This window comes from Rhinopithecus roxellana, chromosome 8 (assembly GCF_007565055.1).
Source record: "Rhinopithecus roxellana isolate Shanxi Qingling chromosome 8, ASM756505v1, whole genome shotgun sequence".
Taxonomy (NCBI): domain Eukaryota; kingdom Metazoa; phylum Chordata; class Mammalia; order Primates; family Cercopithecidae; genus Rhinopithecus; species Rhinopithecus roxellana.
Genome location: NC_044556.1, coordinates 49,925,292 through 49,949,925, shown reverse-complemented (window position 1 = coordinate 49,949,925; position 24,634 = coordinate 49,925,292). Strand labels below are relative to the sequence as shown.

Below are 24,634 nucleotides of genomic sequence, written 5' to 3'. Positions count from 1 at the left end.
TCTCCTAACATCCAAATACCTATTCAGATACCAGCCCTGCTCCTTCTCTTAAAATCTGTCTCCTCACCTGGGCGTGGTGGCTCATGCCTGTAATCCCAGCACTTTGGGACGCCGAGGTGGGTGATCACTTGAAGTCAGGAGTTCGAGACCAGCCTGGGCAACATGGCAAAACCCCGTCTCTACTAAAAATACAAAAATTAGCCGGGCGTGGTGGCATGTGCCTGTAATCCCAGCTACTTGGGAGGCTGAGGCAAGAGAATCGCTTGAACCCAGGGGCGGGGAGGTTGCAGAGGGCTGAGATCATGCCACTGCACTCCAGCCTAGGTGAAAGAGTAAGATTGTGTCTCAAAAAAATAAAAATCTGTCTTCCACTTCTTAAGTCCCAAAGCTGTTTTGTTGTTGTCATTTAAAACAGACTCAGACTATGCTTCCCTCCTGATTTATTAAGATGGATATATTTAATTTGTATTTCTTGAGGGAATAGCACCTGGAAACCAGGGAGAAAGAAGCTGAATCATGCAGGTCATGAATTATTCCATTTGGTGTCAATAATGTCAGAAAAATTTTTTTTAAAAAAGCAATAGATAACTGTATTATAGTTCAACTGATTATAATATAGAAGCAATGGATGATGAACACCCTTTCCTCAAAGTCTTTTATTCCCAACCTTTGGAAATGATTAGGTTTTTACCTCCAGGGAATCCCTTCATCACAGAGCATAACAGGGTACCAGCCCAAGCCAACATACCAGAGAACTCAGGGAAACAAAGATCCTAACAGTTATGTACAATGAGAGAATCAGACTGTGAGGCTCCAGCCCTCTTCTGTAACTCTGCTCACTTTACCTCAGTGCACATCATATCCCTTCTTCCTCTATTGTGAAATGTGCATATACATGTATATAAGTATCTATATTTACACATATATACATACATAAAAATGTGCAATACAAAGACATAAGCAAGGAGTTCTTCCTAACAACTATTTAACCAGAGACTGGTTGGAGAAAAAACAAGTTCTTCCCCTCGAATTTTCCTTCTAACTTGAGAACCAATTCCCACTTAAAGAAAACATTTAAGAAGCACCTGTCAGCTGGGCGCGCTGGCTCAGGCCTGTAATCCCAGCACTTTGGGAGGCCGAGGTGGGTGGGTCACCTGAGGTCAGGAGTTTTGAGACCAGCCTGGCCAACATGATGAACCACTTCTCAGAGAGACACATTATTAACCTGGTGAAACCTAAGTGGGATGAGGAGCACTCTGTATACATGCATCATTTCTGTTTTTCCTCGTTGTGATGGTTAATCTTACGTGTCAACTTGACTAGGCCACATGACGCCCAGATATTTGGTCATACAGTACTCTGGGTGTGTCTGTGAGGGTGTTTTTGGATGAGACTAACATTTCAATCAACAGACTGAATACAGCACATGGCCCTCCCTAATGTAAGTGGCCCTCATCCAATCAGTTGAAGGTCTGAATGGAACAAGTAAGGGAGAAGTCCTCCTTCCTGACTGCTTGAACTAAGACCTCAGTCTTTTCCTGCCTTTGAACTGGAATGGAAACATCAGCTCTTCTAGGGTCTCCAAAAGCTGGCTTTCAGACTGGAACTACATCATCAGCTCTCCTGGATCTCTAGCTGGCCCACTGCAGATCTTGGGACTTCTCAAACTCCGTAATTGTGTGAACCAATTCCTTGTAATACATCTCAGGCTGGGCATGGTGGCTCCCGCCTATAATCCCAGCACTTTGGGAGGCCACGGCAGGCAGATCACCTGAGGTCTAGATCTAGAGTTCAAGACCAGCCTGGCCAACATGGTAAAATCCTGTCTCTACTAAACATAAAAAATTAGCTGGGCGTGGTGGCAGGTGCCTGTAATCCCAGCTGCTAGGGAGGTGAAGGCAGAAGAATCACTGAAACCCAGGAGGCAGAGGTTGCAGCAAGCTGAGATTGTGCCACTGCACTCCAGCCTAGGTGACACAGCGAGACTCCATCTCAAAAAAAAATAAATAAATAATAAATAAGAAGAAGAATAAAGGCCGGGCGCGGTGGCTCAAGCCTGTAATCCCAGCACTTTGGGAGGCTGAGACGGTCGGATCACGAGGTCAGGAGATCAAGACCATCCTGGCTAACACGGTGAAACCCCGTCTCTACTAAAAAATACAAAAAAAAACTAGCCGGGCGAGGTGGCGGGCACCTGTAGTCCCAGCTACTCGGGAGGCTGAGGCAGGAGAATGGCGTAAACCTGGGAGGCGGAGCTTGCAGTGAGCCGAGATCTGGCCACTGCACTCCAGCCTGGGCAACAGAGCGAGACGCCGTCTCAAAAAAAGAAAAAAAAAGAATAAGAATAAATTCCTGAAAAACCCTAACTCCTCAACACAAATTAACGTGGACATTTGAGGTGCCTCCCATTATAAGAAGAAACACAATAGATTCATTAAGAGGGACAGTCTGGGAAACAGCAAAATGAGTCTCACGTCCTCTATCCATCAGAGCAAAAAAAATGAAGAAAATTTCATATAACTTAGTCTGATGCTGTTTGCTATACTGCATAAAAAAGGTAGATCCCTATCCAGCACTTTGTTTCCACCCTTTGTAAAGCTACTCAGATCCTTTCTAGTTCTCTAGGCATTGGTTCTGTAGCTGTAAGTAAAACTACAACTGCCTTTCCTGGCATCTCCAGACACTGACAAGCAGATAAATATGTCCAGGCTGTCATAATTTTTCTGAGACAACTGATATTGTATACTTGAAAACTGCAATGTGTCTCAAGTTCAACACAGCCTTCCTCCATCTAAGTAGTGGCCAAATATTCATAATACACCTCTAATTTCCTTCCATCCTCCTCCCCAATTCAAAACCAATGTGTATTCTCAAGCTACATTTCAGGGGCTACACACAGTAAGTAGGTCTCATTTCCCAAATAATAATCACTACAGAGGTGTAATACAGGAGATATATGAAAAAACATATTTTATTCCCTCTGGGCCCAAATGAATCATACTTTCTGGTCACAACTTTTAGAGGCAGGCTATTATTTCAGCAGGCCACTCTCTCACTTTTTCTTTTCCCTCTCTGACTCCTTCATCCTCTACCAAAGTACAGAAAAAAGTATCTCTAGCCCCCTTCTGTCACCCACAAATCAGTGTATGATAGTCAACAAAAACTGAGGAAAGACTCCTAGCCAAGAAAGAGACCCACTAAAGAGTGGTGTTTTTGTTCTGATCATTCTAAACTATACAAGGCTGATGTGACAACACAAATGGTGCCCCTCTGTACCTTTTTTTGGTACACCAATAGTTGTTCTATGTCCCCATCATTTCCTTTTGAGACCTTGAAGTTTCAACAACATTCTTGACCTTACTGTATTCAATGTTAAACACTTGAATGCTACAAAGAGCATGTGCATGTGACGCTACTAGGCTGAAAAAATAAGGCCTACCTCTCCCAGGCCAAGCTGTTTTGGACATGATCACACTGATCAGTTTGAGTCCAAGTATAGCCAGAGAACCAAGCAGAAAAGGAAAGTTTCAGAGATGAAAAATAGGCTTAAAAATTAAAATGTGACAATGTAAAATCTTAACTCCTGAAGACCAATGAATTACCAAAAACAGTGAACTGGCTGCAGACGCTCACTGCCTCTATTTCTGTGAGGCAAATTATTTTAAGATTACTAGGAAAAAAGACAGTAAACAATGAGTTGAGCACTTTGAGAGGTTGAGGCAGGCAGATCACTTGAGCCCAGGAGTTTGAGACCAGCCTGGGCAACAAGGCAAAACCCTATCTCTATACAAATACAAAAATTACCCAGGCATGGTGGCACATGCCTGTAGTCCCAGCCACTTGGGAGGCTGAGGTGGGAGGATCACTTGAGCCTGGGAGGTCGAGGCTGTGGTGAGCTGAGATTGTGTCACTGTGCTCCAGCCTAGGCGACAGAAAAAAAAAAAAATCAGTGAGTTAGGGTTTTTTGTTTTTTTTGTTTTTTTTTTTGAGATGGAGTTTCATTCTTGCTGCCCCGACTAGAGTGCGATGGTGTGATCCTGGCTCACCACAACCTCCGCCTCCCGGGTTCAAGTGATTGGCCTGCCTCAGCCTCCCAAGTAGCTGGGACTACAGGCATGCGTCACCAAGGCCAGCTAATTTTGTATTTTTAGTAGAGACAGGGTTTCTCCATGTTGGTCAGTGGTCAGGCTGGTCTCGATCTCTTAACCTTGTGATCCGCCTGCCTCGGCCTCCCAAAGTGGTGAGATTAAAGGTGTGAGCCACAGCACCTGGCAGGAATCATTTTTTAAAATCTCAGAGGCAAAGATCTCAAACATCTGTCTTTCTGTGCCTGTATGCTGCCCAACTCATTCCCAAAAAGGAATAGGAATCAGATTCCTACCAACATAAGGCTCCCAATATATGTTATGTAGGTTTCTGGGGAAACTACATCAACTGAAGTAGTCTTTAAAAATTAAAGTAAGACGCCAGGCGCAGTGGCTCACACCTGTAATGCCAGCACTTTGGGAGGCTGAGGTGGGCAGAGCACAAGGTCAGGAGATTGAGACCATCTTGGATAACATAGTGAAACCCCAATCTCTACTAAAAATACAAAAAATTAGCTGGGCATGGTGACAAGCACCTGTAGTCCCAGCTACTCGGGAGGCTGAGGCAGGAGAATCGCTTGAACTTGGGAGGCAGAGGTTGCAGTGAGCCGAGATCACACCACTGCATTCCAGCCTAGGCAACAGAGCAAGACTCTGTCTCAAAAAAACAAACAAAAATTAAGAAAACCAAAGCACACAATGATGAACCACTTTTCTCTTCTCGCTGTAATTTTTTTTTGATTTGCTCTCTGGGGATCAAGACTAAACAAAATCATTAGTCTTAGATTCCTGAATTTGACCTCGCCTCATAGCTAATGTGAGCAAGAGTAGTTTTTTTTTTTTTTTTTTAATACAATTAAGACAAAAGGACTTTATATCAGCAGGACTTTAGGGCCGTGGTTCCACTGTTTTTATAGTAAAATACACTAATGGTGGGGTAGAGGTTGGAGAAGGAGGTGGAAACACCCGTTACAAGGCAACATGACAGATAGCAGGACCCTAACTAGACTTTAAGGAATTAATTCTATTCAGGTGGGGGAGCCCTACATAATTAAGTTTCACACTTATAAAATTATCACTCTGAATTCAGGGATAAGAGGCATTTGGTTGTAGACACAATTCCATCTGTAGATACTAACTTTAAATTTAGAGAAGAAAAACATTCATTGCATTAATATTATGTGTTGAGTTTCTTACATGATTCCTAAATCCATCTACTAATTTTTTGTTTTGATACAATTTACAGCTATGATAAGATGATTACCACAGCCCAGATTCAGGTGTGGTCTTTAGCTTCAGAAAGTCCATCGGTCATGTAACTGACTGTCATTGCTAAATCTGTTGCTTGCAGAGGCCTCAGAGCTCTGGCTTTGCCGAGTAGAGTCCTCACCATTTAAGCTCTTCCTACATACAGGACATGTGTCATGCTGAAACAGAAAAATATTAGTCTATGTGAAGATCCTGGCCTGAGAAGCTGGGAGTACTGCACACTTAAATAACCCTGAGAATTGTCACATCAAAAATTACAACTTGGAATAGAAAAACAATAGGGAATGCATCCTCATACAGCATGCACTGGCCTCTAAGGTGTGATACCAGGATATCTCCCAAACAGAACTTTAAGCAGAACTGACAGGCACAATTCTAGGCCAGCAAGTTAAAAACAGCTAACACATACCACCAAACAGAAATAACCAGAAACAGTAAGTGATCTATGACAAGAGGGTAACTGCCCATTACTTCCCATATGGTCTAGAGCAGAGGTCAGCAAACTTTTTGTTTAAAGGGACAGGAAAATTGGCCAGGTGCACTGGCTCACACCTGTGATCCCAATACTTTGGGAGGCCGAGGCAGGCGGATCACTTGAGGTCAGGAGTTTGAGATCAGCCTGGCCAACATGGCGAAACCCTGTCTCTACTAAAAACACAAAAATTGGCTGGGCATGGTGGTGCATGCCTGTAATCCTAGCTACTCTGAGAGACTGAGGCACAAGAATCACTTGAACCCAGGAGGTGGAGGTTTCAGTGAGCTGAGATCATGCCACTGCACTCCAGTCTGGGTGACAGAGTGAGACTCTATCTCAAAATAAATACATAAAAGGACAGAAAATAAATATTTTAGGCTTTGCAGGCCACACTACAGTCTAATCAACTCTGCTGATGTAGCACACGACTAATCAATTCTGCTGATGTAGCACAAAAGTTGCCACAATCTATAAACAAATGAACATAGCTGTGTTCCAATAAAATGTTATTTACAGTAACAGGTGGCAGGAAACAATGACCTGTAGAACATAGTTTGCAACCCTTGGTCAGAAAAGTTCCAAACAAATAACAGTACCAGAGTTACCCAGGGATTTATGGGATAAAATCTGATCTACTTGGATATCGAGGAACTGTTAACTCTATCTTTATTCTGAATCATCCCCCCAAGAAGCCATGACTTGCCGTACTCACCAGTTCCAGCCATGGCACAATACAACTGCTGTGAAAGAAGTGATTGCAAGGTAACTGCCGGACTTCCTCTTCAACTGTGTAATCTTCTTTGCATACTGGACACTCTAAACCCATATCTGTTGAAGAAGGTAATGCCTTTTAAAGTAAACAAGCAAAAGGAAGGAAGACAAAACTAACCCAATGTCTCTACCAACCCTATGAATGCATAAAGACACAAGAGACAAAAGAAAATGTACACCCAAGTAGCAGGCAGCTAAAAGGCATGAATTTATTTCAAAACGAGGGTAAAGGTATAGTAGACGGAGACATGAAAAGGAGGAATGACGAATGGGGCCTACTCCAAAAAGGCCTACGTAGGAACTGTACAAGGCCTATTTTTTGATGTAAAGAGTTGGAAGAAATAAACCGGGGCTTAGATGATCTTTCAGTAAAACGGAAAAACTTCTTCCCAAATGTGTGACAGCTCTCTGGCAGTCAGTTTCCACTGTCAATCTTTCCACTATAGCCAAGGGATTCATCTCAGCAACCTTAGCAGTTCAGTGTCTCAAGCCACTTGCCACTTCCACCATGCTCTTTTCAGCATGGGATAAAGCACTCTATATTTCAGTGTGGCTACCCTAAAGTCCTCTGTAAAAATTGTTAATGAGGGCGAAGGCGGGTGGATCACGAGGTCAGAAGTTCAAGACCAGCCTGGCCAAGATGGTAAAAACCCTGTCTCTACTAAAAATACAGAGATTAGCTGGGTGTGATGGTGGGCACCTATAATCCCAGCTACTTGGGAGGCTGAGGCAGAGAACTGCTTGAACCCGGGAGGCAGAGGTTGCAGTGAGCCAATTCACGCCACTGCACTCCAGCCTGGACAACAGAGCAACTCTGTCTCAAAAAAAAAAAAAAAAAAAAATTGTTAATAAAAGCTATACCAGAAAAGAAAAAAAAATACCAGAAGCTATACCAGAAAAGCTATACCAGAAGTGGTGCTGCAGAACTGCAAAGTTGAAGTCTAGCTCAGGTCACCAAATCAAGAGACAGAAAACCCTCTTCTCTGAGAAGCAACAGTCACCAACTATATTGGGAATTCCAAGCAGCAAGTTTTGAGTTTCCCAAATTTGGCTAATACTGTCAGCTAGTCCACATGCCTAGTGGCTGGGATATGCTCCATGAACCAACAGCAGATAAGGCATTTGGGGCAGTACTACTACTTAACCGATTTACTCCTTACTCTCCATTCTTACCACCTTAGCCTTAATTATTTTACTCCTCATGCCTAGTCTGCTGCAACAGCCTCCCAGCTAGTATCCCAGATTCCACGATCTTAACCCTCCAAATATATCCTATACTTTGCTTCAACTTAATTTTCCCTCAAACCAGCTCCATAGCAATCCCCAGCTCCTCTTCACTTGGATTCTCAGCTGGTACCTCAAAAATCAACGAATTAAAAATGTAAAACATCACCTCATATCCTTACCCAAACCAGGGCCCATTCACTATTTCCCCAGCCCTTAAGATGTCAGCACCATGTTTACAGTTACAAAGCTGTGAAATCTCAGAATTATCTTTGACTTTCCCCTCCTTCATCCCATTACGCAATCAGTGAGGAAAGCCTTTCTCCAAAATGATCTTCTGAATCTACCCTTTCCTTTCTGTTAGTATTGTCACCATCACCTGAACCTCACCTGGAATGCTGCCACAGACTCCAAAATCCCTGTTTCTGCTATCTCGCTTCCAATGTGCTACACACTGCCCCTAGACTAATCTTCCCTAAAGACCACTTTACCTGACTCACACACCATGTATATTAAATAGAATGACCTAAGATGGCCCACCTTGTCTTTGAAATCTCTAACTCTAAACTCGAACTGATGGGAACAGAAACTCCCAGTCCAGAATGTTGTCCCTTGTCACTAAATTCCTCCAGTGCTTACAAATAAAGTAGTATCCATGACTAATATACCTAACTGTACCTGACACAAAGTAGATCTGAAACAAATTTCCAGTCTCCTATTTTTTTCTCTTCTCCTTTCCCCAATGTCAGTATCATGTGTCCAACACAGTTTTTAATCATTTGATGAGTTTTTCTTCAACTTATTAGAATCAAGTCTTATCTATCTTTGTACCTCTTTATTCCCAATGGCACCTAAAAAAGAGACACAATTGCTTAGGAAATACCTACTGACTAACCTAATAAAGGGGTAGAACTTTCCAGATTTGGCACCCAGGTAAGAATTTTAGAGGGCCATAGCTTCACTTAAAGGTCCTTAATATAGGAAGGTATTGGAATTTTTTTTCTTATTTATTTTTTTTTGTCTTTTTATTTTGTTCGCTTTTTAAACTTTTCACTTGTCAGAAGATACGGGGATTTTGAACAGAGATCAGAAGATGACAGAATAAGTATAAAAATGAACCTACCAACTTGTTCCTGAGTTACTGTCACTGTTGGAAGAGATGTGATCTTTTCCTTGTCAGCTGGGGGAGGGCCTGTGTTTTCCAGTTGTCCTAAAAGCTACAAAAAAAGAGAAAGAAAAAGATGAAGTGGCAGACATCTCAATATACCTGGAGAGGGAGCTGCTCCAGCTGAGAACCAACAGCGCAGACATTAGGTATGTTAGTTACTCTTACTTCTGCTAGGCTCTGAGAGGCTTGGGTTTCCCCTTTCCTGCTGCCAGAACACTCATAATTGCTTTACAATTTCAGAGTGACATTGCATAAGCCTACAGACAAACCCATGATTGCAAGGCCCATCTCTGGGTATAAAGCAACTTCAGGGGCAGCAAAAGGGTTGTGATGTCATGAATAAAACTACAGCTTAATTAAAAAGTTAATATGTAACTGGTCCAAAAGCTTCATTCTGCTGGAATAAGAAAAAAGTGAGAATATGAAAAGCAGCATAATGTAAGCCAAGAAATAAGTAAATTACCGCCTATAAGAAGACTGAATATAAAGGACATGCTTTCTAGTCTCAGAAATCCACAAGGGAAATGAAAAACCAATCAAATTAAAATGAACATAAACAAGTGGAAGCAATTATACATGGCATGGGAATACCTTTTTCTCTGCTTCCTTCCCCTACTTTGCTCCATCTAGCAGAAATCCCTGCTTCAACATGTGAGGAAATCCTTTTTTTGTGAAATACTTGTCAACAGAATCCTTATTGGACTGAACAAGAAAGACCAAAAATACAAAATACTATTTTTTATAGAAGTCTTTTCTTCCTATGGAGATGAAACCATCTTCTAGAAATTCCCTCGGACCTAGGAAGTGAATGGATGCTGAGCTAACCCCATAAATCATTCATCCCTTTAGTAAAACGGAAACCCCAAAGCTCAAAATATTAGAGAAAGCAGAGTGACTGCCATTTCAGAAAGTAGCAGAAGGAAAGCAGGAAGCCTATGGAACCATGAGACACACTGAACAGACACCCTCAAAAGGCAGCTCCTCACCTGGGTTACAATGGCATCAAGCCCTGTCTGACCCCAGGCATAGTCCCCAGGGTTGGAGTGCAGCATCCCGCTCCTATACATGAGATGAGACAGACAGCATTAGATGGAGTGACCAGGCTCTGCCTTACACCACAGAAAAAAAGTGGCAGAGGGATCCTGTTCTCTCTCAGAGCTGGAAAGTCACTAGTCCTCAAGGATCAAGAGGCAAAGAATTCTGTATATTTTCAAGATCAAACAAACTATCCAGAGATAGTATATCATTCTCTAGGAATTTTACTTAACTAGAACATAAAATGTGAAGCTACCTAAAGTACCACATGACATGCCAGAACAAAAAGAGTGACTCATTGCCTGTTGGTTTCAAAAATTTGTCTTTTCTGTGCCCACTTATATTAAACACAGATGGAGCTGCTTTTTAAGGAGAGTTTTCCCTTCATGACTGGTCAAAATCTACAGCAAACATCCCTCATTATAAGAGGCCGCCCACAGTTCTGGACAATGAGGAGCTTTCAAGTAGAGAAGCAGCCATAGCAGTCTCTCTGAATCACAACTTAGAGCAATTACAAAAGGGATTTGGCAACACCTTTTTTTTCCCCCCGCAGAGCTGCTGGTACACTACCAGCAGAGGTCCAGACTAGTGGATGACAGAGGTCCTAAAGGGACTGAGGTTCCTTTGAGCAAAGAAACCTTCTGGGTCACAGTCAGAAGCGGCAAATAATTTCTCTGACAAGAAGAAATTCCATCTTTAATCCCTATCATACATAAGTGTCACTCTGATACTGAATTACAGCCTATTGTTTCTTCTGACAAATCCTCTTACTTTGAAAAAAATAAAGTTCAGCATAATGTTTTCAACTTCAGAAATTCTTAAGGAGTAAAATATTCCTGTGTAGTCTACTGGGGAACCCACAAATCAGATACCAAGCCTGGCAGGGACCATCTCATTCCCTGCATCAACACAACTCTCAGACCTGAATATAAAAGGGATCAAGACATTTCTAGCAACCAAACATTCTGGGGGACCAGGACAGCCTTCCTGAGCCTGAATAATAAAAAAATAAAAGTTCTGATTAAGTTTGGGCTTAGCAGATAATGGCAGTCTAGCAGCCTCCAGTTACATCTACATACTCACCTATGCAGTTTTTTTGTTTTGTTTTGTTTTTTTGAGATGGAGTCTCGTTCTGTTGCCCAGGCTGGAGTACAGTGGCGCGATCTCAGCTCACTGCAACCTCCGTCTCCCGGGTTCAAGTGATTCTCCTGCCTCAGCCTCCAAGTAACTGGGACTACAGGTGCGTGCCACCACGCCTGGCTAAGTTTTTGTATTTTTGGTAGAGATGGGGTTTCACCATGTTAGCCAGGATGGTCTCGATCTCCTGACCTCGTGATCCGCCAGCCTCGGCCTCCCAAAGTGCTGGAATGCGATTATGGGTGTGAGCCACCACGCCTGGCCTATGCAGCTCTTTTTCTCTACTGCACAGAAATGAGAGCACCTAAAATGATGTCACTCCAATAGAATAAGATAGAAAGCAATTAGTTACTTACCAGGAAAAAGGGTGTGGAGATCCAGGAATGGCAGAATTTGCAAAGAATCCTGCAAAGATGTGTTGTAGTATTCTGTTAGAGAAAAAAAAATTAGGTAAGGCAACAGACTAATGAAAGTACTCTACAGATAGCCATGGCTGCCTAATTACCAACTACTTCCCTAAACCAAAATGGTTTTTCATTGGCTATTACACAAGAGACAACATCAGAAATCAGCCTGCCACACGGCGGTGTGCTATTTTGCTATTATGGCTATCTTCCTGAACTCTGCTATCTTATAGATTAATAGATTTTTGTGAATTAAGCTGGAAAGGGATCTGATGGCATGGTATAGTTTTTCAAACTATGTTCCTTGTATATCTGACACCAACATAAGGAAGGGTTAAAAGGGATGCCGAGCCAGTGGAATTCTGGACCCACCTCCCTTTAACAAGGGTAGTTCCATTTTTGTATGTTGTACACATTGGGTTTCTGAATAAGATATCATTTAGTGGGTCCTTCAAAATAAAAGTTCAAGTAATAATTCTATTTTAAGGTTGTTTCAGATGATTATAACACAAACACATATAAACACACACATGCTTAGTATTTGTCTCTCTGAATACTTAAGATGGCACAGGTACACAGTTCTTTATACGAATGAGTCTTTGCTACCCAAAGAGATACTGGAGCGATGCCTCAGCAAAAGAAAAACCTGAAGAAATTGTTCCCCTAGATCTTCTGTGTTCTGGATGATACGTAATTTTTTTTTCTTTTTTGAGACAGAGTCTCGCTCTGCCGCCCAGGGTGGAGTGCAATGACGTGATCTCGGCTCACTGCAACCTCTGCCTCCCGGGTTCAGGCAATTCTCCTGCCTTAGCCTCCCGAGCAGCTGGGATTACAGGCACCTGCCACCACACCCGGCTAATTTTTTGTATATTTAGTAGATTTAGTAGAGACGGGGTTTTACCATGTTGACAAAGTTGATCTTGAACTCCTGACCTCGGCCTCCCAAACTGCTGGGATTACAGGTGTGAGCCACTGCGACCAGTAATGATATGCAATTTTAAGTCCCTGGTTCCCACTTTACTTATTAGGCCAATTAATGTAACAATGGCAGTAGCCAACATTAGACTTTCCCTGCTACTAAAGTTCAACAGCGGCTAACTGCACTATTCCGTTTGTTTGCTTGCCTTTTTGTATTATTTTTCATTACTTATTTTTAACTGATAAAAAATATATATATTATGGTATAGAACATATTTTGAAATATGTAAGCATTGTGGAATGACTGCATCAACCTATCAACATATGCATTACCTCACAAACTTATTCACAACAATAACACTTAAAATCTACTCTCTTAGCAATTTTCAAATGTACAAAACACTGTTTTTTGTTTTTTTGTTTTTTTTGAGATGAAGTCTTGCTCTGTCACCCAGGCTGGAGTACAGTGGCACCATCTCGGCTCACTGCAAACTCTGTCCCCCAGGTTCAAGCAATTCTTGTGCTTTAGCCTCCCAAGTAGCTGGGATTACAGATGCGCACCACCATGCCCAGCTAATTCTTGTATTTTTAGTAGAGATGGGATTTCACCATATTAGCCGGGCTGTCAAGTAATCTGCCTGCCTTGGCCTCCCAAAGGGCTGGGATTCTAGGCATGAGCCATTGCACCTGGCTGAAAACATTGTTATTAACTACAGCCACCATGTTGTACAACACATCTCTTGAACTTTTAACTGAAATTTTGTATCCTTCAACATCTCTCTAATCCACCCCCTCTGCCCCACAGCTCCTGGTAACTACCATTTTACTCTCTGCTTCTATGAATTCATTGGCTTTTTTAAAGAATGCTTCATGTTGTTTTAAAAATATATCCAAAAATTATTTGATAATCTTCCCTTCAGTGTGGGCTGGACTTAGTGACTCACTTAACAATAGAATATGGCAGAATTGATCACCTGTGACTTCCAAGACAAGGTAACAAAGCGGGAGAAATGGCCAGGTGTGGTGGCTCATGCCTGTAATCCCAGCACTTCGAGGTGGGTGGATCACTTGAGGTCAGGAGTTCGAGACCAGCCTGGCCAACATGACTCCATCTCTACTAAAAATACAAAAATTAGCTAGGCATGGCGGCACATGCCTATAGTCTCAGCTACTCAGGAGGATAAGGCAGGAGAATTACTTGAACACAGGAGGCGGAGGTTGCACTGAGCCAAGACCATGCCATTGCACTCCAGCATGGGTGACAGAGTGAGACTTTGCCTCAAGAAAAAAAGGTGGGGGGTGGGGGCGGGGTGCGTAGTGCTTCCTCCTTGTACTTCTGTTGGATCAATCACTTGCTCTGGGAGAGTGCCATATCAAGCAGTCCTGTAGAAAGGTCCATGTGATGAGGAACTGAGTACTCCTGCCACCAGCCAGAACAAACCTGCCAGAATATGTGTAAAGCCTAGTCACCCTATATACTGCAGCAATGGCCAACATCTTGACTGTAAGCTCATGAAATCCTGGGCCAGAATCACTCAGCGACGCTACTCCCAACTGAACCTGTTCCTGACCCAGTGAATCTGTGAGATAATAAATATTTGTTTGTTTTAAGCCACTAAACTTTGAGATAATTTGTTATATGGCAATAGGTAACATACAGATTTTCATATCTGGATACACGTGCTACCATAATAAAGAGCTAAAATGTGAGAGTATCTTTGGAACCCAGCAGTGGGGCAGAAGTTAAAAGGACTTTGAGGAGAGCATCAGTGAAGTTTGAAGAGCCTTGAAAAGAAACAGAAGCACTATGGCCTTTGAGGAAGTTAAAGGTGAGAGATTAAGAAAAGGCAGAAAAATCTTATTAGAAACTGGAGGGAAAAGGATCCTTGTTATATACTGGCAAAGCTGTTGCCTTACCATAACATGGAAAGTAGATGTTGCGGTCCACAAACTGGTTGATAATCTAGCTAAAGAGATTTCTACTTTTGAAAGTACCTCCTGGCTTCTTGTTGCTTATTTTAAAATGCAAAAGAGGGATAAATTAAAGGAAGGACAGACAGTTAAACAAAAAGGACAGAATTATATAATTCTGAGAATTCCCAGCATCTCCAGATTAGTAAATGACACTAAAATTAAGAAATGGATTTCAAGCAAAGATTAAATCCAAGGCACTGCCAAAAGACTGATTTCAAATGAAGCCAAGGATCAGACTATAACAATTCTTTGTTAAGACCTCAGAAAGGGCCAGGTGCAGTGGCTCACACCTACATTCCCAGCACTTTGGGAGGTCAAGGCAGGAGGATCACTTGAGGCCAGGAATTTGAGACCAGCCTGGCCAACATGGAGAAACCCGTCTCTACTAAAAATACAAAAATTAGCTGGGCATGGTGTCACACACCTCTAATGCCAGCTACTCGGGAGGCCGAAACATGAGAATCACTTGAACCCGGAGGCAGACGTTGCAGTGGGCTGAGATTGCACCACTGCACTCCAGTCTAGGTGACAGAGTACGACTCTGCCTCCAAAAAAAAAAAAAAAAAAAAACCACAACCTCAGAAAGATCTAAAATAGTACCTAAAGAATCATTCAGTTAGAAAATTGGACTAAGAAGTTTAAGGGTGTTACTGCTATAACAAACTACCACAAACTGGTAGCTTAAAACAAAAGGAATTTATTCGCTCACTGATTTGGAGGGTGTCAGTAGGGTTAGTTCTTTCAGAAAGTTCTAAGGGAGATTATTTCCATGACTCTTTCCCGGCTTCTGGTGATGGTTGGCAGCAATCTTTGCCATTCCTTGATTTGTAGACGTTATGTCCTCCCAGTCTCTGCCTCTGTCATCACACGGCTTTCTTCTCTTTGTCTTCTGTGTTCATGTCCAAATTTCTAGCCTCCTCTTTTTTTTTTTTTTTTTTTTTGAGGCAGAGTCTCACTCTCGCCCAGGCCGTAGTGCAGTAGGTGCGATCTTGGCTCACTGCAACCTCTGCCTCAAGGTTAAAGCGATTCTCATGCCTCAGCCTCCTGAGTAGCTGGGATTACAGGCATGGGCCACCACACCTGGCTAATTTTTGTATTTTTAGTAGACAATGGGGTTTTACCACATTGGCCAGGCTGGTCTCGAACTCCTGACCTCAGGTGATCCTCCCACCTCGGCCTCCCAAAGTGCTGAGATTACAGGAGTAAGCTGCCGCACCCAGCAAATTTCTCTCCTTATAAGACTATCAACCGTTGGATTAAGGTCCTTCCTGATCCAGTGTGATCTTATTATAACTTGACTACATCTGTAAAGACCTTATTTCCAAATAAGGTCATATTCACAGTGACCTTATCAGGGTTAGGACTTGAACACAGCTTTTTGGGGGACACAATTCTACCCACTACAAGTGGTATCCCTCAGCAATCCCAGCAGAAACCCAAGGTGGAAAAAGCCTAATTAGAAGAGATTGGTGGACGTGGCTTTTGCCTAATGGCATGAATCCCAGTGAGATTCACAGGATACTCAAAGTTTTAAAAAGAAACACTGACAGCTTAAACTGAAAGGTGGAAGGACAGTACAAAATGAAAACAGGTCTCTGGGCCCTCAAATTTCTACCCGCAAGAAGCATGCTAAGAAAGCTATGCAGCTACAAATATGAACTACTTTTAATGGAAAAGAAAGGATGACTAACAAGGTGGACTCCAGAGTCACAGAGAAGAACTCCTGGGCAGAAGCAGAAGTCCTAGTCAAGGAACTTCCGACATTTGTCTAGACAACTATCAGAACTGCTATGAACCAGCAATTTCTTTGTGCCGCCATTTTTCCCTTTTGGAAGAGGAAATCTTTATACCTGTTCAGAATCACTGCCTGTCCACATCACTGCATGTTGGGTGTGTGATAGGCAGATAACTTGTCTCTTTAGTTTACAGGTCTTCATATCAAAAGGAACTGTGCCTGAGGAGCTACACCCAAGAAGCCACACCCACACTTGGACCTAGTTAAAGGACAGCTACCTGTATTTCAAGCTGATGCTACAGAAGAAGGAAACTTTTTTTGATAGCTCTTGGGAGGAAGAAGTGTAAATAATTTGTGGCTAGAGGGCAAACTGGTGATTTTAAAATACATCCATGAATTCTTTAGAGATGGAGCTAATTCTCTTCTCCTTGAAAGTGGGCTAGACTTAGTGATTCACCTCTTACAGACAAAATGCAGCAGAAATGACAGTGTTTGACTTCCAAAATTAGGATATAAAAAGGCATTATGGGTTTTTTTCCTTCTTCCTCTATCATTCTCTTGGATCATTAACTCCGAGAAGCTAGCTGCCAAGTAATAGGGACATTCAAGGAGCCCTATGGAGAGGCCCAGATGGTGAGGAACTAAGGCCTCCTGCCAACAGTCATGTGAGTGAGCCATCTTGGAAGTGGATCTTCCAGGTCTAGTTAAGTGTTCGGATGACTGCAGCCACAGCTGACATGATGATTATAACCTCATGAAGCCCTTCACCAGAACCACCTAGCTAAACTGCTCCCAAATTCCTGACCCTCAAAAATAGTGAGATAATAAATATTGTCACAAGCTGTTAAATTCTGGGGTAACGTGTTACACAGCAATAGGTAACTAATATATATCCACCTATTTGCCAGTGACAAGAAGGGCAAATTATCACATGCTTAAACCGTTCAATAAGTAAATGGTAATAATCAAATGTGAGAGATAGCCTAGTTCTTGAAGCTGTTAAAAGTCAATCCTACAGGAATGCTTGGAATTACAAGGAACAATTCACCAGCAGCTGATGAGCTGATGATTCCTCTTTCTTGGCTGCTTGCTCTCTGGAAGTCAGATGTTAGTCCCATATTTTTGCAGCAGTAACAGAGACTCCTCAGGGTGGCCCCAATGCATATGAGCTGTTGCTCGGAGAACAATAGTTCATAGAGTATTTACAATGAATTTTGTTTATTAAAAAAAAAAATCTTTTCTTGTTAAAGCTAAATGTCTGGGAAGATGTGGAGGGAAGAAAGATAGTGTATACATTTAATCTTAGAAACTTACAGAAGAGAAAAATCAACCCACTGGGTCTGGAAGGGAAGTCACATGCTAAAACCAGGTAAGAGTCTTCACATAGTTTCCAGAGCTGTACTCTCTCTAGGTTTTCCTCGTACTTCCCAGGCTGTTTCTTCTGAGTTTCCTTGGCTTATTCTTATCTTCCAAACTTCTAAGTTTGGAAGGCCCAGGCCTCCATTCTCTGAGCTCTACTATCTCCTATCTTGACTTCTTTGACCATTTTATCCAGCTTTATAATTTTAAATACCATATATAGGCCACAACTTCCAAATTTTATCTCCAGCCAAGACCTCTGCCTACTCAACATTTCCACTTGTGTAATAGGCACCTCAAACTTATTATGTCCCAAACTGAATTAACTCTTAAATATTTTCCTCCAAACTTACTCCTCCTAATGTTCCCCATGTCAGCAGATGGTGGCTCCATTTTTCTTGTTTTCAGGCCAAATACCTTGATGTCATAACTCTTCTTTCTGTTACACCCCATATCCAATCTGTCAGTAAATCCTATCATGAATATTGCCAAACTGCATCTGAAACCAAACCATTTTTCACTACTCTCACCCAAACCACTGATATCTCTAGCTTACATGAACGCAATAGCCTCTTAAATAGTTTCTCTGCTGTGTCTTTGCCTCGCACACCTTGCAGCCCCCCATTTTATTTTCAGCACAGCAGTTAGAGCAATCATTTCAGGATATAAATGACACCTAAATTCTCCACTGGAACAGAAGCTCTTATAATTGCCAACTAGGCTTCATATAATCTAATACCCACCTCCCCATTCCTACTCCCATCAATTTCTCCTACCAATCCCCTCACCTTCTCTGCCCTACATTGGTCTCTCCTTGTTTGTACATCCCTACACTTCCTTGGTGTCTATTCAGATACTTTCTCAATAAGACATTTGCTGACCATGCTCTTTTTAAAACTTCACTTCCACCATATTCCCTATCTCCCGTCCCTGCTTTTCTTCCACCATAGCACTTACTACTGCTTAACATTCTGTTTATTTTGATTGTCTATCTCTCCCCATTAGTACTTAAGCTCCATAAAGGCAGTCATTCTTGACTATTTATTGACTACTGTATGCCCAACATCTGGCACATAGTAATACACAATGTCTGTTGAATAAATTAAGAGACCTCTTATGGGGCCAGGCAAACTGGCTCACACCCGTAATCCCAGGACATTGGGAGGCCAAGATGGGAATACAAGACCAGCCTGGACAACATAAGGGGACCCCATCTCTACAAAAAAATTTTAAAATTAGCTGAGCCTAGTGCTGCACACCTGTGGTCCCAGATGCTTAGGAAGCTGAGATGGGAGGATCACTTGAGCCCAGGAAAAAATTAATTAATTAATTAACCTCCCCTAGATGGGCTCTGATATGGTTTGGCTGTGTCTCCACCCAAATCTCAACTTGAATTGTATCTCCCAGAATTCCTACATGCTGCAGGAGGGACACAGGGGGAGGTAATTGAATCATGGAGGCTGATCTTTCCCATGCTATTCTCATGATAGTGAATAAGTCTCATGAGATCTGATGGGTTTATCAGGGGTTTCTGCTTTTGCTTCTTCCTCATTTCTCTTGCCGCCACCACGTAAGAAGTCCCTTTCGCCTCCCACCATGATTCTGAGGTCTCCCCAGCCATGTAGAACTGTAAGTCCAATTAAAGCTTTTTCTGGTCGGGCGCGGTGGCTCACGCCTGTAATCCCAGCACTTTGGGAGGCCGAGGCGGGCGGATCACAAGGTCAGGAGATCGAGACCACGGTGAAACCCCATCTCTACTAAAAATACAAAAAAAAGTTAGCTGGGCGCCGTGGCGGGTGCCTGTAGTCCCAGCTACTCGGGAGGCTGAGGCAGGAGAATGGCGGGAACCCGGGAGGCGGAGCTTGCAGTGAGCCGAGATAGCGCCACCGCACTCCAGCCTGGTGGACAGAGTGAGACTCCCTCTCAAACGAAAAAAAAAAAAAAAAAAAAAGCTTTTTCTTCCCAGTCTTGGGTATGTCTTTATCAGCAGCGTGAAAAAGGATCAATACAGTAAATTGGTGCCAGGAGTGGGGCATTGCTAAAAGATACCCAAAAATGTAGAAGTGACTTTGGAACTGGGTAACAGGCAGAGGTTGGAACAGTTTGGAGGGCTCAGAAGACAGAAAAATGTGGGAAAGTCTGGAACTTCCTAGAGACTTGCTCAATGGCTTTGCCCAAAATGCTAATAGTGATGTGGACAATAAGGTCCAGGCTGAGGCGGTCTCAGAATGGAGATAAGGAACTTGTTGGGAACTGGAGCAAAGGTGACTCTTGGTATGTTTTAGCAACGAGACTGGCAGCATTTTGCCCCTGCCCTACAGATTTGTGGAACTTTGAACCTGAGAGAGATGATTTGGGATATCTGGCAGAAGAAATTTCTAGCAGTAAAGCATTCAAGAGGTAACTTGGGTGCTGTTAACTAGTTTTATAAGGGAAGCAGAGCATAAAAATTTGGAAAATTTGTTTTTATTTTTTTTATTTTTATTTATTTATTTATTTTTTTTCTTGAGACGGAGTCTCGCTCTGTCACCCAGGCTGGAGTGCAGTGGCCGGATCTCAGCTCACTGCAAGCTCTGCCTCCCGGGTTTATGCCATTCTCCTGCCTCAGTCTCCCGAGTAGCTGGGACTACAGGCGCCCGCCACCTCGCCCGGCTAGTTTTTTGTATTTTTTAGTAGAGACGGGGTTTCACCATGTTAGCCAGGATGGTCTCGATCTCCTGACCTCGTGATCCGCCCGTCTCGGCCTCCCAAAGTGCTGGGATTACAGGCTTGAGCCACAGCGCCCGGCAAAATTTGGAAAATTTGATCCCTATGTGATAGAAAAGAAAAACCCATTTTTTAAGGGGAAATTGAAGCCAGCTGCAGAAATCTGCATAAGTAGCAAGGCGCCTAATGTTAATACCCAGGACCACAGGGAAAATGTCTCCAGGCCCTGTCAGAGACCTTCAAGGCAGCCCCTCCCATCACAGGCCCAGAGGCCCGGGAGGAAAAAGTGGTTTCATGGGCTGGGCCCAGGGTCCCCGTGCTGTGTGCAGCCTAGGGACTTGATGCCCTGTGTCCCAGTTGCTCCAGCCATGGCTGAAAGGGGCCAACACAGAGCTTGGGTTGTGGCTTCAGAGGGTGCAAGCCCAAAGCCTTGGCAGCTTCCCTGTGGTGTTGAGCCTGCGAGTGCACTGAAGACAAGAATTGAGGTTTAGGAACCTCCACCTAGATTTCAGAAGATGTATGGAAACACCTGGATGCCCAGGCAAAAGTTTGCTGCAGGGGCGGGGCCCTCATGGAGAACCTCTGCTAGGGCAGTGTGGAAGGAAAATGTGGGGTGGGAGCCCCCACACAGAGTCCCTACTAGGGAACTGCATAGTGGAGCTGTGAGAAGAGGGCCACCATCTTCCAGATCCCAGAATGGTAGACCCACCGACAGCTTGCACCATGAGCCTAGAAAAGCCACAGACACTCAACACCAGACACTGAAAAGCAGCAAGGAGGGAGGTTGTATCCCGCAAAGTCACAGGGGTAGAGCTGCCCAAGACCACGGGAACCCACCTTTTGCATCAGCATGACCTGGATGTGAGACTTGGACTCAAAGATGATTTTGGAGCTTCAAAATTTGACTGCCTCACTGGGTTTCGGACGTGCATGGAGCCTGTAACCCCTTTGTTTTAGCCAATTTCTCCCATTTGGAATGGCTATATTTACCAAATACCTGTACCTCCACTGTATCTAGGAAGTAACTAGCTTGCTTTTGATTTTACAGGCTCACAGGCAGAAGGGACTTGCCTGATCTCAGATGAGACTTTGGACTTCTGCGTTAATACCTAAATGAATTAAGACTTGGGGGGGACTTATGGGAATGCATGACTGGTTTTGAAATGTGAGGACATGAGATTTGGAGGGGCCAGGGGCTGAATGACATGGTTAGGTTGCCGCCATGTTAGAAGTGCCTTTAGCCTCCCACCATGATTCTGAGGCCTTCTCAGCCATGTGAAACTGTTAAGTCCAAATAAACCTCTTTTTCTTCCCAGTCTCAGGTATGTCTTTATCAGTCTTGTGAAAACAGACTAATATAGGCCCCAATCAAATGTATCTTGAAAGATATATACAATCTATTAAGATAAAAAATATTATAAAATATGTGTAATATAATCAATTCAATCTCAATTATATAGATGTAATTATCATATATATGTATTTAAAAAGGTCTACAAGATTATACATCAAGGTGTAACTATGGCTATTTCTGGATAAGGTTGTCTTTTTATTCCATACCAAAAAAAAATTTTTTTTTAATAAGAAAAAAAAAGTTAACAACCAAAAAAAGTCAGTTCTCAAAATCTGAGATGTGATCAGTGGTCAGAAAACCAAGGTCCAAGAACCTAGGGTTAACTTCAGAAGCACATATTCTCTAGGTAGGAAATCTTAAAACATATTCTTTACACAGCCATAAAAAAGAACAAAATCATGTACTTTGCAGCAACATGGATATAGTTGGAGGTCAGTAGCCTAATAAGCAAGTTAATGCAGAAAACAGAAATACCACATGTTCTTACTTATACATGGGAACTAAACATTGGGTACACAGGGACACAAAGTAAGGAATAATAAACACTGGGGATCAACACTGGGGATCACAAAACGGGAGAGGGAGGGAGAAGGGCAAAGGTTGAGAAACTACCTATAGGTACTATGTTCACTGCTTAGGTCATGGGATCATTGTAAGCCCAAACCCCAGCATCACACAATATACCTGTGTAATAAACCTGCTGTTCTGTGAGTTACCAGGAGAGCAAATTTTAAAAAATTAAAAAATTAAAACCAAATCGTACATGTACCCCCTGAATCGAAAATAAAAATAATAAATTTTAAAAAGAACGTATTATTTAGGTGGGACAGCTTCTTAGAAGTAATGTACCCTACAAAGTGAATCGGAAACAGCTTACTGCTAACTAAAATAAAAGAGGCTTCCTTTATATAGCCAGGAAGGAGACTAAACCACCAGGCTAAAAAGTAACAAAGAACCAAAAGAGTAAAGCACAACAAAATAAAAATGGGGCTGGGCGGCCGGGCGCGGTGGCTCAAGCCTGTAATCCCAGCACTTTGGGAGGCCGAGACGGGCGGATCACGAGGTCAGGAGATCGAGACCATCCTGGCTAACACGGTGAAACCCCGTCTCTACTAAAAAATACAAAAAACTAGCTGGGCGAGGTGGCGGGCGCTTGTAGTCCCAGCTACTCGGGAGGCTGAGGCAGGAGAATGGCGTAAACCCGAGAGGTGGAGCTTGCAGTGAGCTGAGATCCGGCCACTGCACTCCAGCCTGGGCGACAGAGCGAGACTCCGTCTCAAAAATAAAAAAAAAAATGGAGCTGGGGGCAGTGGCTTATGCCTATAATCACAACACCTTGGGAGGCTGAAGCAGGAGGATCACTTGAGGTCAGGAGTTCGAGACCAGCCTGGCCAACATGGCAAAACCCTGTCTTTACTAAAAATACAAAAAAATTATCCAAGCATTGTGGCTCATGCCTGTAGTCCCAGCTACTCAGGAGGCTGAGGCAGGAGAATTGCTTGACTCTGGGAGGCAGAGGTTGCAGTGAGCTGAGATCACACCACTGCACTGCAACCTGGGAGACAGAGTGAGACTCCCTCTCAAAAAAACAAAACAAAACAAAACAAAAACAACAAAATAAAATAAAGATGGGTTTTAATGTAATAAGTGCAGACTAATGGGTGGTAATCTCTATTACTTGTCTGGAAAATATGAATGTGCTGGTGTTGACCTAACACAAAGGAAAAAAACCTAACAAGCATTAATACTTTACTGTCCTAAAAAATTATTTGAAGTGAAATATGAGTAATTCCTTAGCATTTATCACAACCTGAATGGAATTTCTCTTAAAGATCATGCAATTTCCTTGCTGATTCTATATGTACCAAACCACCATCTGATTGCTTTTGATTTCTTGATATCTGAGAAATTCACAGACAACAGTATGCTAACAAACAAGTGAGTTTTGGAGTCACTGAAACAGAATACCCTCAGTTATAAATGTATAAATTAATCTTCTGACACAGGTCAGATGCACTTAAAGTCAGATAAGATGAGCTAGTCTATTCAAGACCTAATTAACTATTATTCAAAAGCTGCAGATTAGAGGATAAAGCACATACTTTAGGGACACTGAATAAATATTTGCAGAATGAATGAACAATGTGAGATTTCCCTGTCTTTGTGTTACTAAAAAACTTTTACTCATGCCAATGAAAAAGTCAAAGAAAATGGATCTCATTTCAGGGAAACTTATTAAGTTGGTGTTAAGAACACACTAATAATCCCACAAAGGCTCATCTCTGATACCTGATTTCTTAAATACAAAGTACTTTTTTTCTTGAAATGGAGTCTTGCTCTGTTGCCCATGCTGGAGTACAGTGGTGCGATCTTGGCTCATTGCAAGTGATTCTCCTGCCTCAGCCTCCTGAGTAGCTGGGATAACAGGCAACCACCACCATGCCTCGTTAATTTTTGGATTTTTAGTAGAGATGGGATTTCATCATATTGGTCAGGCTGGTCTGGAACTCCTGACCTCAAGTGATCCTCCCACCTCGGCCTCCTAAAGTGCTGGGATTACAGGTGTGAGCCACCGCAGCCAGCCATTAAATACAAAGTACTCTGTTTACAATGAAACTAGTAAAATGAACAGGAAACTGAGATGTAGCCCATGGAAACCATAAATGGAATGCCCATATGTTCCTTCTCAAAGCAAGAGGACAAAACTGTTATCAGGAAGAAGCCATGCTAAAGTTTAATCAATTTTTAAAAATTTGTAAAACATGAAATTGTACTTTCAAAACATACAGTGACATCATAATGACAATTACTGTAAAGTAACAACCATATGGAACAATCTGGGCAGACCTGCTAAGTAGGTATAATAATAGGCCCCAAAGATATACTGTGTTTGTTTATACTTCTATGAAAGAAAAGAGAAAAGAAACTGAATTAAAAATTTTCAAGTTCTATTCACTGATATACTGGTGCCTTGGAAGGAAAGTTTCTGAGAAAATTAGGGAAATGCTTAATTCTTTGGT

The 24,634-nt window shown here is 42.5% G+C and overlaps 1 protein-coding gene across 3 annotated transcripts in view; it reads right to left on the bottom strand.

Annotated features, from left to right (window-relative positions):
• Positions 1–2,948: 2,948 nt before the first annotated feature.
• RNF115 (ring finger protein 115) overlaps positions 2,949–24,634 on the bottom strand; it is an 86,838-nt gene continuing 65,152 nt past the window's right edge. For 2 of the 3 annotated variants that reach the window (XM_010374452.2, XM_010374453.2), the window contains 5 exons: positions 11,521–11,592; positions 9,979–10,051; positions 8,948–9,041; positions 6,542–6,657; positions 4,797–5,512 (listed from right to left, as the gene is read on the bottom strand). In XM_010374452.2, the coding sequence (XP_010372754.1) occupies positions 5,381–5,512; positions 6,542–6,657; positions 8,948–9,041; positions 9,979–10,051; positions 11,521–11,592 (487 nt within the window). In that variant the 3' untranslated portion in view covers positions 4,797–5,380. Of the gene's footprint in view, positions 3,923–4,796; positions 5,513–6,541; positions 6,658–8,947; positions 9,042–9,978; positions 10,052–11,520; positions 11,593–24,634 lie in introns of those variants that run through there. The other variant, XM_030935509.1, reaches the window with a different exon arrangement.